General features: G+C 38.4%; 1 protein-coding gene across 1 annotated transcript in view; it reads left to right on the top strand.

Moving 5' to 3' along the window:
• Positions 1-15,089, top strand: part of LOC136863813 (HEAT repeat-containing protein 6) — a 248,820-nt gene that overhangs the window by 33,707 nt on the left and 200,024 nt on the right. The window contains exons 4-6 of the mRNA XM_067140151.2: positions 6,491-6,709; positions 6,796-7,023; positions 13,056-13,246. Of these exons, the coding sequence (XP_066996252.2) occupies positions 6,491-6,709; positions 6,796-7,023; positions 13,056-13,246 (638 nt within the window). The remainder of the gene's footprint in view (positions 1-6,490; positions 6,710-6,795; positions 7,024-13,055; positions 13,247-15,089) is intronic.

Genomic DNA, 15,089 nt, shown 5'->3' with positions numbered 1-15,089 from the left:
ATTACAGCCTTGTCTAACCCCTGTAAGTACCCTGAACCAGAAACTCATTCTACCATCAATTCTCACTGCAGCCCAATTGTCAACATAAATGTCTTTGTGATTTTAATAAGCTATCCTTGATTCCATAGTTCCCCAGTATGGTGAACATCTTTTCCCTTGGTACCCTGTCATATGCTTTCTCTAGATCTACGAAACATAAACACAACTGTCTATTCCTCTCGTAGCATTTTTCAATTACCTGGCACATACTGGAAATCTGATCCTGACAGCCCCTCTGTGGTCTGAAACCACACTGGTTTTCAATGAACTTCTTCTCAACTACTGATTGCACCCTCCCTTCCAAGATTCCAGTGAATACTTTGCCTGGTACATTAATCAGTGAGATGAATCAATAGTAGTTGCAATCCTCCCTGTTCTTGATACAGTTATACAGACTTCCATTTCTAAATTATTAGAAATTTACTTTAAGAGGGTTCTAACTTGAACAGTTTCCCAGTCACGAAAAAAAAAAAGTTGCCTCGGTAAACACTTTTCCACAGCTCGATAAGAACGTTAATTTCCAACTAAGAATTATGCAGATCAGATAGCTTGTACAACCCATCACACTGCTTATTAAAACTTCACATGGCAGGTGTGTCCATAAATTACCACTCCTAGTTGGTTAATCTTCCTTATGTAAATAGTTATTGGTTAAATTTATTTCGCCTTGGAATATTCTTGAATCATTCGATTTGAAAACATAGCTCTGCACGTGGTTACCCCATCTTCAGATCAGCTGACATTCAGTCGAGGCCTTTACTGGTTATAAGAGAGAGAGAACCCCCCCCTCCTCTTCCTATCATCACGGGCAGATGACTTGCTCGCTCTCAAGGTCTCGCACCAGGTGTTTGACAGGGTCGTTCATAGAGCTTGTCTATAAATTAATGAAAATTCCTTTGTAATTATGGCCACAATAGATGGGTACAATACTAAGTGAAATAGTCAAGGTGCAATTTTGAGTGGATGCAAAGGTCTCTTATTCATAATTTCGAAGTAACAGACATGAAAGTAGTGAGAATGGTTGCTGGTTCAAAAAAGTGGGAACAATGCCAGTTGGGTACTTGAAAAGGCAAGATGAAGGCCAAGTTATGAAGAAACTGTATGAAGTTGTATGCATAAACCAGCTTCAGAGGTGTGGTCATGGGAGACAAATGGAAGGCGCTGGGTTATCTTCAAAAATGCCGTAATGGACACAGTAGTTAGACTCGGTTTTTAGTGATTTAATCATTGGTTTAGAACTAAATAAGGCCATGGAGCTATACTGAAATTCAAGTCAAGAGCTTAGGAAAAATATCCTTCCGCACGTGAGCACGTCCCCTGTTCCCACTTCCCGTCTCCATTCTCCATCTCTGCCACAACCAACTTATTATTAACGCTGTGCGTCCATCTGACAAGTACTTCATTCTGAAATAGTGAAGCATCGAACGAAATCACATCCTTTCACATAGCTGTACTTTGATTACGTACCATACCTATTTATTCCTTTATTGACCATGTGAAACCTACAGATTAATGACGAATACCGAGGCAAGAGGAGCAAGGTTTATTTTTATTTCATAATGCAGTTTGTGTGAGGCACATGGGGACTTACAACATAAGTACCGGGATACGATTCTGCTCTCGTGCAACGACTGTCAGTAGCAGTTTCTCACAGTTCAAAAAGCTGAAAAAAACACCTGTGAGTGGGATTGCAAAATAAAATGTTTCCAGGAATGGTGTAGTCTCGTCATTCCGAAGGTAAAAACGAACTCATGATCCCCTCATGACAACATTTCTGCAGGTAGTGGGCGGTTACGAATATAAACCAAAGTACTTATTATTATTATTATTATTATTATTATTATTATTATTATTATTATTCTTCTTTTATGACCACATAGGATCACTTTAGTCAGTCCGTTGTTCAGGTCTCTTTGAAGGGATTGTTCGGGCTTTGCGGTCCTCCCAGTACTTCTTCAGACGCTCCGATCTTCGTGCCCTTTCCTCAGTTGAAAATGTGCGTGTTGTTGGTTTGTTTTGTGCAAGGGTAAAGCGGAGGTTTGTATTCTTGAGTTTTGTATTCAATTTTATCTTATTTTTGGTGTCTTCTGTTGTAAGGCCTATTTCCTTCAGATCCTCTCTTACTTCTCTGATCCATTTACATCCTGTTGTGGTATTTTTTGAGACGAGATTGTGTTGTACTAGTTGTTTCAGAAGTCTCGAGTCCTGCATCCTCATGATATGTCCAAAGAATCCCAGTCTCCTCTTACGCATAGTATCTGTAATGGGTTCTAGCTCTTTGTACACGACTTTGTTAGGTATTAACCGCCACTGTCCATCTTTCTGATATTTTTTGTTGATACAGGTTCTTCCAATCCTCCTTTCAATTTTCTGAAGTCTGTCAGTCTTTGATTGTTTATTCAGGTAAAAGAGTGTTTCTGCTGCATATGTAGCTTCCGGTTTTATAACTGTGTTGTAGTGTTTTATTTTTGTATTTATTGATAGACATTTCTTTTTGTAGATATCCCATGTTAATTTTTGTGCTTTAGCTAATCTATTTGTTCTTACTTGGATTGAGATTTTTTCATTTAAGTTATGTGTTATTACTTCTCCAAGATATTTAAACTGAGTTACTATTTTGATTTTATTACCATTTATGGTGACTTCTTTTAGCTGTGTTGGTTTTTGGGGCATAATTTCTGTTTTTTCAAATGATATTTTGAGGCCAATTTTATTTGCAATGTTTTGAAGTTCTGATATCTGGGTTTTTGCTTCTTTTATGTCAACTGCTAGTAATGCTAAATCGTCAGCAAAACCCAGGCAATTTGTTTTGATTTTTTGGCCAATCTTTATTTTGGGGGGACATTTTCTAAACCATTCCCTCATTACCATTTCTAGAGCACAGTTAAATAATAGTGGTGAGAGCCCATCTCCCTGCCGTAGTCCAGTTTTAATTTCAAATGTCTCTGATGTTTCCCCCCTAAACTTCACTTTTGACTTGGTATTGGTGAGAGTCAATTTTATCATGTTTATTAATTTGGGGTGTAGTCCAAGGTGCCTTAAAATTTTAAACAGAGATTCTCTATGGATGCAATCATAAGCTTTCTTGAAATCTACAAATGTTATCACCATATCTCTGCTTCTTCTCCTGTTATAGTCCATTATCAACTTAAGACTCATGATCTGATCAGGACAGCTCCTCCAGGGTCTGAAACCTCCTTGATATTCTCCTAGTTCTTTCTCAAGTTGTAAACTTATCCTATTAAGGATGATTATTGAAAATATTTTGTATGTTATGTCTAGGAGAGAGATTCCCCTGTAGTTATTAGGGTCGGTTTTGTCCCCTTTTTTGTGCAGAGGATGAATGAGGGCTGTTGTCCAGTGTTCTGGTAGTTCTTCTTTAATCCAGATAGAGACAAGTTGTTGATGGAGGGCAACTTTTGCTGAGGTTCCTGCATATTTCCAGATTTCCGCAAAGGTCTGATCTTCTCCTGGCGCTTTGTAGTTTTTTAATTTATTCAGAGCTTGGTAGACTTCCTTTATTGTGGGGGGATTGATGTTTTCTGGTGATGTTTTTATCGGGGTGTTGGTGTCCAAATGAAGGAGTTCTGTAGGTTCCTCACAATTTAAAAGCTTGTTGAAATGTTTAGCCAGAATTTCTGCATTGTCTTTATTGTTATGGGCCAGCTTACCATCTTCATCCTTCATCAGTAGGGTCGGGGGTTCATATTTTTGGAGCTGCTTTCTGAAGGTTTTGTAGTAGTCCCTTGATTTAGTTTTACTGAACTGTTCTTCAATTAACTGCAGGGTGTCCTTATGATGTTGTCTTTTTATTCTTCTTAAGACTTGGGTAGTTTCTTTTCTCTGTTTTACTAGCTTTTGATAGGATATTTCTGTCTTTTGGGACTGATGTAATAGCCATGCCTGATGTCTTTTCTCCACTGTTTCATCACATTCACTGTTCCACCATTGGTGTTTTTTACGTGGTTTAATTGGAGCTAGGTCTTCTGCAATTTGTTTAAGGTTGTGTACTAAGTCTTCAAGTTTGTCTGATTTTTATTTTTTCAGTTACTTTCTGGTAATTTTTGTTGTTGATTAGCTGGGTAGGATCTATTTTTCTTTTAGTTTTAAGGGCTTGCTTTTGTTGTCTCCTCTGGGGAGTGAGTTTAATTTTAATTTTAACTACGTAGTGATCTGAACCTGTGTCTATTCCTCGGAGGACTTTGACGTTATAGATCTCTTTGTGGTGGTATTTGTCCATGCAGACGTGGTCCAGTTGCCATTCTCCTTTAGTGTAGTCAGGGTGTTTCCATGTTTTGAGTTTTTGAGGTTTCCTCTTAAAACATGTAGATTTTGAGATTAAATTATGGTTTCTACACAGGTCAACTAGTCTCTCTCCATTTTTATTTGTTTTCTTGTGTGCTGGCCATTTTCCGATGATGTCACGGTATTTTCTTTCTCTGCCTAGTTGAGCGTTGAAGTCGCCTATTAATAATTTTATATGGTGTTTGGGGATGTTATCTATGGTCTGGTCCAATAGGTCCCAAAATTCTCCTGTTTCCTCCTGGTCTTTTGAGGAGTTGTTTTTATCATTAGTGGGAGCATGGGCATTTATTATAGTATAGATTTTATTAGATTTTATTATTTTATTATTATTATTATTATTATTATTATTATTATCGAATACGCCAAGAATCCTATTCCCATACCATGTTAAGGCCCTTCCTGTTTTATTTACGGCGAGGGCATAGTTTGAACTGAGCTGACACATCGACCTTTCGCTGGAGACTTGGATTTTCCATGGAGATTAAATTCCAAGCGAGCGGCGTAAACACCGTACACAGAAACGCCGGTCAGCTGCGCGGACTTTTTCACGTCTTCCACAGTCCACGGCGGATTCTCATCTCGTAGGCTACTGTAAACGTTTAAAACAATTTGGTTTAGATTTCCTACTTAATTTTTCTCCACTTTTGTTAGCTTTAAAGTATTTCACAGGGGACTCAAGGGTCACAGCATCACACGTCTTGCTCACAGCTGGCAGCCATTATGAATACTGAACATACCGTTGCAGCCAGTATTGCCAACAGTTTGCTTGGATCCATCTTCAACGTCGCACATATTATGCGAACTTATCAGCAATGGAATGAACTCAAACAAAGCTTACTAAATACAGTGCAGTAAGATATCACATATCATATTAAATAATTATTATTTTGCTACATACACAACTGAGAACAATAACTATTCATAGCCATCTTCATATGAAATATAAGAGTTGGTAACGAACCCGAATAACATACAACCATACAACATACAACATTTTCCATATTTATATAGGGCAAAAATGTTTAATTCGTCAAGTCAGTTCACCAGAATATCTAACCAAACTGAAGGAAGCTCCTGACTTCAGGAACGAGTAACAAACTTAGGGAACTATTTGGCTCTGCGGAAGCCTTTTCACCGACCAGAAATCTGACTAACATCAAAGGGACCGCTAAGGTCTTAAGTTGACTCTCAGTATAGTCACAATTATGGAAGAACTCGGTTAACTCTTAGAGGGCAGAATTTAATTTATTAAGTGGGCAGAGATCCAGCATTACCTGCACTTGTAGTAAAAATCTCAACAGATGGAATTAAGACACTTTTAGCCTTGATTAGATTTGCCTTATCTTCCTGCAAGCTATTGACAAGCTGCGAGTTGCTGTCGTGTTTAGTCAAATGTGCGTCTCGTTTTGAGACCAGTATTTTACTATTTATAAAGCTAAATGCGACATGCTTAGTTAGAAGAGAGCCGGCACCGTGGTGTAGAGGTAGCATGCCTGCTTCTTACCCGGACGCCCTGGGTTTGATTCCGGGCCAGACCAGGGATTTTTACCTGGACCTGGAAGCTGGTTCGAGATCCACCCAGCCTACATGATTAGAATTGAGGAGTTATCTGACGTTGAGATAGCGTCCCCGGTCTAGAAAGCAAAGAATAACGGCTGAGAGGTTTAGTCGTGCTGACCACACGACACCTCGTAATCTGCAGGCCTTCGGGCTGAGCAGCGGTCGCTTGGTGGGCCATTATTTTCCTAGGTAACCTATTCTCTTCCATTCGCCTCACATGACCCCACCACCGAAGAGGCGGTTTATGCATAATCTAGTCGCATATGGTTTCACTTTTGGAATATACTCTAGTTCAGATACCCGCAAGCAAAATTTGAATTAATTTGGAATATAATACCTGAAAGGCTTCCATCGTTAGATTCATGTATTTGCAGATTCTCATGATAGTGGTATGGAAGGAATATTTATTATGTATTTGGGAAGCTTCATCGACCAATCATATGTTATGTTGTGGCCTTCTGTGTTGAATGTGATGCTGTATGATTACATTCTTTGTCTTTTGTGAAAAATTCAAGGTATCAAAACTAATGTATTTTCAGATTGTATTTCAGTATGTTTTTAATATATGCGCTTAATGTCTTTGTAGATTGTCCTAAAATCACTGCTGTGTCTTGAGCGTATATTTGAAGTATCTACGGATGTAGTGCGAAGCAACCATTTGGGGGACTTGCTAGGAATTATAAAATCCTACATGTTTTATGGGTTGCCTTCATTTGGTTCGGAAGCACCTCGGCGGTTATATTCAATGACTTTATCCTTGGCATGTTCACAGTCTTCTAATGTAAATGTTGAACGTGGGGCAAAAGTGAGTATATTGTCATAATATTATTTCTTTGTTACGTACTGGTACAATTTATTGTTTTCGCCTGTAGAGAGTAAATTATTTTTCAGGCAATTCGCTTGAGGAAAGGCAAAACTAGTCGCCCTGGTCAAGCCAGTGATGAAGATGACAACTCTAAAGGATTGCCAGCTGAACTTCCTGCAGCGTATCAGCAGCAGAGGACCACCGAATCTGAAGTACCCGGTGCTGAGATGGAGATGAACTCCCTGTTCAAGTTGAAGCTTGAGAAAAGTAGAGTCAGGGCACAAGCTTTGGCATTTCTCGGTCTTATTGTGAAGGTAAAAATATATATGTCCTTTACAGTTTATATATTAGACAGTGTATGGTGCATTTTCAGCACCAACCTCTGATAATGGTGATTTAGAATGTTAGAATGGTAATTAGTTGGTGTTTTAATTCACGCAAAACCTGTTACCTATACAGAGAAGTTCGGCACGTTCGGGACCGGCCCGGTGCCGGATTACTGAAAATGCCGGACTATCGGGCGGTACCTCTTACTAGGATTTAGGTTAAGGCATACAGCGAAAACAGCCATAACACAGCGTTTTGCAGTAAAATAATTTTTTTTAATGTTGTAAATGGTCGACGAGCCAATTTTAAATTCATTCAACAAAATATTTCTATTCTCACCATCCTCCAGGCGTTTGATGATTTCCAGTTTCTCATTGATGGTCAGAGTTACGTGCTTACGTTTCTCTCCTGATTTGGAACTTGAAGAAGGTTTCAGTTTTGAGTACATTGTTACTGTTTAAATACCAAGAAAACTTCCACAGGGCACTTTGATATGTATGTTCACTAAACTACTGTAATACGGATCCTAGATCGCAAGAAAAAATAGTGCAGCTAAGTGCTTGCAATTAAAACAATGTACTGAACCTGTGTGTTGTGACAGCCAACAATGCAGATTGTGTCTAACAATAGCAGACACGTAGTGGACACTTCCGGGTGATTTTGAACCGCGCCGTGCGCTTTAACCATCACAAACGAAAAAAATTAACATAAAAAATCCTGGAATGGTGCCGGACCATCGGGCTTACCGGGCTGCTGGATGCTGGACTAATGGAATTCTACTGTATTGCCTTATGCTGTTTTTCACAAGAGTTTCATCCTGATGTAAACATGTACACCTCCACCGAAGAAGGAATTGTGATTTGCTGAGCATATAAACACACTGGACAAAAAAATTTGTCACCCTAGTGCATGTACAGGTGGATTGTTAAGCCTGTACAGATGGCACAGCAAACGAGTCCCGTGCTCAACCTCACGCACTGCCTCTACATGAGCATAAGGCAGTAGCGATCAATGAGACATTGATGTTTCAAGCGGACAGTGTACGTTTAAGGATGTGATAGATTGGCAAAAAGGGGTAATAGTGTTTGGACGTGCCCATAGCCATACGGTGCACGAAGTTGCTGGATTTGTTGGTGTTTCTCAGCAGACTGTTCAACGTGTCTACAAGCAGTGGTGTATTATGCATGGCCACGAAAAGGATCCTGACTGGAGATGCGTTTCACGGCTTGTGAATTAAAATCGCCTCCAAACTCGACAGGAATTGCTGCAGTCAGTGAATGAAGGCCCATCCCAACCTGTTAGCAAGAGAACATTACGATGGGAACTGCACATGTAGTCGGTCACCTCGCAAGAGGCTGTTGTTCACTCGGGCACATAAAGCTGCGGGTGTTCAGCGAGCTAGAAATCATTGAACGTGGACAATAGTTGACTGGTGGAACGTTATGTGGTCTGACGAATCTGGTTTTGCCTGTATTTCAATGACGCACGTCGTCGAGTGCACTGAAGGCCAAATGAAGTATTTCATTCTGGATGTGTGCAAGGTCAGGTTCAAGCTGGAGGTTGGTCTGTGATGTTTTGGGGGTGTTTTTCGTACCACGGATTGGCCCGCTCACTGAGGTGACCACTAACATGAACCAGCATGTTTATTTAAATATTCTGGATGTTCAGGTGTTGCCTTTCAGGCAACATCTGCATGATGAGTATGCTGTTGATACCCTGATTTTTCAAGATGACAACAACAAAGTTCATGGGGCTGGGCGCATATGCGACTGGTTTTATGAACACTCCCCCACCCTATTACATCTCGATTGGTGTGCAAAATCATCTGACTTGAACCCCGTTAAAAACCTGTGGCACATGTTTGAACAGAGGGCAAAGTGCCGACATCAGCATTCCTGCAATTTAGTAGAATTGCACGTTCAAATCCGCAGCGTGTGGCTTAAGTTGGATGCGACGTACCTGCACAACCTTGTGAATTCTCTTCCTAACCGAATCCAGTCGGTTATCGGGTCCAGATGCAGAGTTACACAGTATTAAATGATGCTTGTAATGATTTCTCTGGGGGTTAATAATATTTTGTCCGTTGAGCTTAGTATCACTCTTCACCCCGTCAGTTTCTCTTGTTAGGATGTACAGTGCTGGGCATCGTATACGATAACAGTGTGAAGATTTGAACTTCTCACTGAACATATTTGTGTACAATACCTAAGGTGGACGAGGAGCAGTTTTTGAACTCTTTGAAACTCAACTGAGGTGTTAACAGGGATATCTTCTGCTGAAGTATGAGAAATGATGATAGTTGGTCTACACAAAATGACACATGTAGTAAGATTTACATTACGACGATTGGCTGAAAGGCCCCCGGTACACTCAAACCTACTATATTGCCATTAAGCCAAATACCTAACATTTCAAGGTGAAATGTGTATCATTTATCTTAGAGATTTCCTATCCTTGTATATCAAGATTGAACATGTCAGCTGGAACTGTTGATAATCATGTAACATCTCACGAAAGGAAGAAACTCTAGAAGATGAGAAATACAGGCATTTGCAGTTATAATAAATGTAAGAAGTCCATGCACATATGTTTAATTTCCTCAAGAGGCTCAATTCCTTCCATATCACACAATGTCTCTCTTCGGTCTCATTACTGTGTGATAAATAGAACTGCTGTGGCCATTATCAGTGCATTTATGTTCATTCTTATTTCATAATTTTAATGAAAGATAGGAAACTTAAAACGGTCCACCTTTTCAATACAAAATTGTTATAGTTTATTACAACATATATTTACATTTGGAACTAGTTTCGACGCTGTTTGGCGTCATCTTCAGCCAAAATGTGGGAAATAGGCTAGCATGTAGACATTTATATTACACAAGGCGTTATATTAAACAATACACATCTTGCAAGGAGATAAAAACAGGGACAAATATAGAAACAAATGAATCGTTGAGAAAGCAAAAGTTATACATATTAAGAATAACCTTAACCACACATCTTGTAGTGCGAAAATATTCGCCTTGAATGATTCCTGAATACAAAACGCACGCGCACACATTTCTGAAGAGCCAGCAGGCAGGAAAAAGTAAAGTGAAACCTTAAGAGTTCTTCTGAGAAGAGTTCATCATTTTTTCTGTGTTTCGACTAACTAATGAAGTTTCCCTTGAGTTCCTGATAAATACACACAACAGGAAATTCTCCTTCACTCTCAACAATAGCTATAAAGACCAACGGTAAATTTCATTTTAAATATTGTGCCGAGACGTGAAGGCATGATCTTGAACATGATATAACTTCTTCATTTAACCCAATTTTTTACACAAGGTGTTACATTCAACAATACACATCTTACGAGGAGATAAAAACAGGGACGAATATAGAAACAAATGAATCGTTGAGAAAGCAAAAGTTATACATATTAAAAATAACCTTAACCACACATCTTGCAGTGCGAAAATATTTGCCTTGAATGATTCCTGAATACAAAACGCACGCGTACACACTTCTGAAGGGCCAGCAGGCAGGAAAAAGTAAGGTGAAACCTTAAGAGTTCTTCTGAGAAGAGTTCATCATTTTCTTTATGTTCGGACTAACTAATGAAGTCTCCCTTGAGTTCCTGATAAACATACACAACAGGAAAAACTCCTTCACTCTCAACAATAGCTATAAAGACCAACGGTAAATTGTATTTTAAATACTGTGCAGAGACGTGAAAGCATGATCTTGTTCAAGATATGTATAACTTTTGCTTTCTCAACGATTCATTTGTTTCTATATTCGTCCCTGTTTTTATCTCCTCGTAAGATGTGTATTGTTGAATGTAACACCTTGTGTATAAAATTGGGTTAAATGAAGAAGTTGTATCATGTTCAAGATCACGCCTTCACGTCTCTGCACAATATTTAAAATGAAATTTACCGTTGGTCTTTATAGCTATTGTTGAGAGTGAAGGAGAATTTCCTGTTGTGTGTATTTATCAGGAATTCAAGGGAAACTTCATTAGTTAGTCGAAACACAGAAAAAATGATGAACTCTTCTCAGAAGAACTCTTAAGGTTTCACTTTACTTTTTCCTGCCTGCTGGCTCTTCAGAAATGTGTGCGCGTGCGTTTTGTATTCAGGAATCATTCAAGGCGAATATTTTCGCACTACAAGATGTGTGGTTAAGGTTATTCTTAATATGTATAACTTTTGCTTTCTCAACGATTCATTTGTTTCTATATTTGTCCCTGTTTTTATCTCCTTGCAAGATGTGTATTGTTTAATATAACGCCTTGTGTAATATAAATGTCTACATGCTAGCCTATTTCCCACATTTTGGCTGAAGATGACGCCAAACAGCGTCGAAACTAGTTCCAAAAGTAAATATATGTTGTAATAAACTATAACAATTTTGTATTGAAAAGGTGGACCGTTTTAAGTTTCCTATCTTCCATTCTCAGTTCAATACGGACAAAAATGAAATTCTTAGATTTAAATAATTTTAATGAGTTGAATGGATTTCAGGGAGTTGTGTCGGTGACAGTTTCTGCTATTTTCTCTTCACATTATGCCCAAAAACATAACAAACATTATCTCCAAGTGTTCAGAGATACCTATAAAATTAAATTTCCGTTCATTTTACAGTCTAAACTATTATGCATTTTGTTGTGTGTGTCGGTGTGATATAAATACAGTGGAACCTCGATATCTCGAATCACCCCGGGAGGTAAATTTTATTTCGAGTTATCGAAATTTCTAGATATAGAGAATACCTTTTTTGAGCATGTATAGCATATAATTGAATCCTATGTATCTACAGTCCTTTACTGAATACATTATTTTTAATAGTATTTAAAAATATACGAAGAAAGTCTATTTTACGGCATCACTTTAATTATAACACTTATAGTAACTTTTTAGAAGACAGGATACAGTACATACAGTAGAGAAACAAGAAATATAGCTCCGTTAACGCCTTTGGTAAACAACCCGTTTTTGAGTTCGTATAAATATGACCTTTCCCTACAGAAGCGATATAGAAGCGGGATACTATTTCACATTATTCTGCTTCATAATTGTTCATAGGAAGGTTGAGTATGTTATAAAACTAAATGCTTTTAATTTTGTACTTCATACTTTGACAGCCTTTAAAGTAGTTATTAATATTCCTGGTAAGTGTTGGTTACAAAGCAGTTTGCTTCGTGCATTGCGGTTAACCTTTCCTCCCTTCACGTTGAAACTTCTCGTCAATACCACGCAGCCGAGTTTCGTAAATGGAGCTTGTCATCCGCGACTTCTGGGCTTGCTTTCGTACGTGATCGGTAATTGACACCCGAGAAACAGCGATGCTTTGCAGATTTTCTGATCACTAGAAGTTCGAGTTTTTCAGTTCCCGCCATATTACTTCCCAGCTACACTTTAACCCTTTATGTATTTGTTAACTGTTCCTCACAAACCACAAATGCCATATTGCATAGTTAATGTTGCACAAAATTCTAGTTACAGAGTATTTTTTGCTTCAAGGGAGGAAATGTTTGCCTCGAGAAATCGAGAAATTCGTGTAACCAAATTTCGAGTAATAGAGAAATAAATACATGTGAAAAATAGGACAAACGGCCGGAAAATTTTAAGCTACTTAGAGATACTTAAAATTCGAGTAATCGAGGTTCGACTGTATTATTATTCGTATGTATGTGTCATAAATGAGAGTGATTAGGTATATTTTCTTGTAACCATTTTATGTTTTTTTTTTTAGATTTTAAATTTAATGGTCAATTCACATTGTAACTGTAGATATGTATGCCTTTTATCCTGTCCTTTTTTTCACTTACACCATGGCGCAGTAAATGTTATGAAATCCAAGAATTAAAAAAATCTTCCTATTTTTAATTTCTAAAAGTTGGCAGCTATGCAGTTCTGTGTCTAGGATCTGACATATATTTCTTTCAGTTCTGGTATACTTTTGTGAGGAAACAGTTTTAAGCACTGTGCACACAATGTTGCATGTTTGTGTCTTCATTATTTTTATTCCAGGAGACAGACCACAAGGTTATGTTTGGATTTTGGCGATGGTTTTTACCAGATGGCCCCAATCCTGCTTGTCATCTTAATATAGTTAGCAGTCTAAGACAGGACCCATTCCAGTGTGTACGTATGGAGGCAATAAATGTTTTGATCTACATGCTGTGTGGCTCAAGAAAATATTTATGTCAAGCAGAAAGCAGGTAAGAATAAGTGGATAATATTAAAGAGTTCAACATTTTATTTTAAAATCCTCACTATACTTAACCCTTCAAGCCGGTATTAAAAATTGGCCAAGTTTTACCTTACAGCGGTAATACATTTGAGAAGAATATCACAGTTTTACATGCTGTCAAAAACATTGGTATAACTTCCAAACAACTTGTCTGATTTTCTTCAAATTAAGTGGATATGCAGTAGATGTAGTATTTATACACAAAAAAGTGTCACCTGACATGCAAAGTAAAAAATTCCTAATTACCTTCTTAGAAATCAACAAGGTGAAGAAATTTCAAGATTAGTTCAAATCTGTCCAGTGTTATGGTCTGAGGGAAAATTGAGGTTTCAAGAAAGGGATCCCTACTAAAATACAATTGAGCATTGGCTTCTGAATTATACCTGTAAGCAAAAACGAGCAGAGAACTACGCTTCTTCCCTTCTCACTTCTTTCCGCTGTCTCATTCGGGACCTTTACTTCAAGAGACTGCATTCCTGAATCTTTTTTTCTGCATATCTTACACTAGTTGGGCTACACTTACCCGTGAAAGGGATTTTTTTTTTTTTAAAGAAAATTCGAATCAACATGTGCCCATGACCACTCGAGTGAGCATTCACTGATATTACTATCCTTGTTTACTTCACATGTAATTTCCTGCTGTGCATAATCATCATCACCACTAACATTATCATTTGAATTATTCTCATCGCTACTTTCACCTAATGTGTGGTTCGAGAGCTGCTTTAGGCAAATACAGACCACGCGAAGACTCTGCCATGTTGTTTCTGATGATCAACGTTGATGAAACAAATTCTTTTTACGCCAACACAGTGCCGTATTACAGTAGAAGATACTTCCCTGCATAGAAAAATACCCTATGCTGCGAGCCGTGCTAAACGTTCACGGTGGCAACCAATAGATGGCACGCAGATGTAAATCTCCAACATCACTAGCCTAGTCCATACAGATATACGTCAAACTGCTCCTGGCTTACGTTTTGTAGGTCCGTTGCACGTATACTTCGAACCGGCTTGAGTGGTTAACTTGTCACGATTCCTTTAACAAATACAGTAGAAGTCCGTTATAGCGAGAATTCATAACAGCGAAAAATTTACTCGCTGTAACGGATTGTCGTTATATCCGATTTTGTATAAAAGTCGGAAAACCCCTCGTGCACTTTAAAATCGGTATGAAACGGCAATCAGTTTGTTCAAAACTTGCGTTTCCGCAGATGATATCCACACTACGGCTTACTTGTTTGTTACTTTTCGTAATCCGATACTACGTGAAAGTGTATGTTTAATTTCATTCTGAAAAAAAATATAGTTCCGTATTTCTCCGAATCCAAGATGAACCCCACTTTTTCCTTCAAAAAATTTAAATCAGGCTCAAAAAGAAGTTTGTAAAATCGTACAGGCCTACGCATTTTTAGACTATTTTTAGACGCCAAACATTGACTTTCGTCACGCCGTATATATTTATTTTTTTCGCGGCTGCAGAATTATTAATTTCCGCGGGTTTAAGGACCATTAACTTAACATTGGCATCAGAATACCGAAGAGAACTCGTTGAAAATTTTCCGGCAATACCTATTCCATGCGTCTCTACAATACAACGATCCATCAGGAAATTATTCTTGCTGTCTATAAAACTGTTACTTTTACGCAGCGTCAGATATAACCGGCTACCGCTACACGCACGTCTCGCTTGTCCGGTGCAGCCTTATTCAACGGCTAGCGATGTATAGGCCTAATCGCGAACGTTGAAAGTCAACGAATGAGTTTATTGCGCCACGGTTTGGCCAACCGCCCTTGCGTTTTTCGTGCACC

Source organism: Anabrus simplex, chromosome 2 (genome assembly GCF_040414725.1).
Source record: "Anabrus simplex isolate iqAnaSimp1 chromosome 2, ASM4041472v1, whole genome shotgun sequence".
Taxonomy (NCBI): domain Eukaryota; kingdom Metazoa; phylum Arthropoda; class Insecta; order Orthoptera; family Tettigoniidae; genus Anabrus; species Anabrus simplex.
The sequence above is the reverse complement of the archived record's forward strand: the minus strand, read 5'-3'. Positions and strand labels throughout refer to the sequence as shown.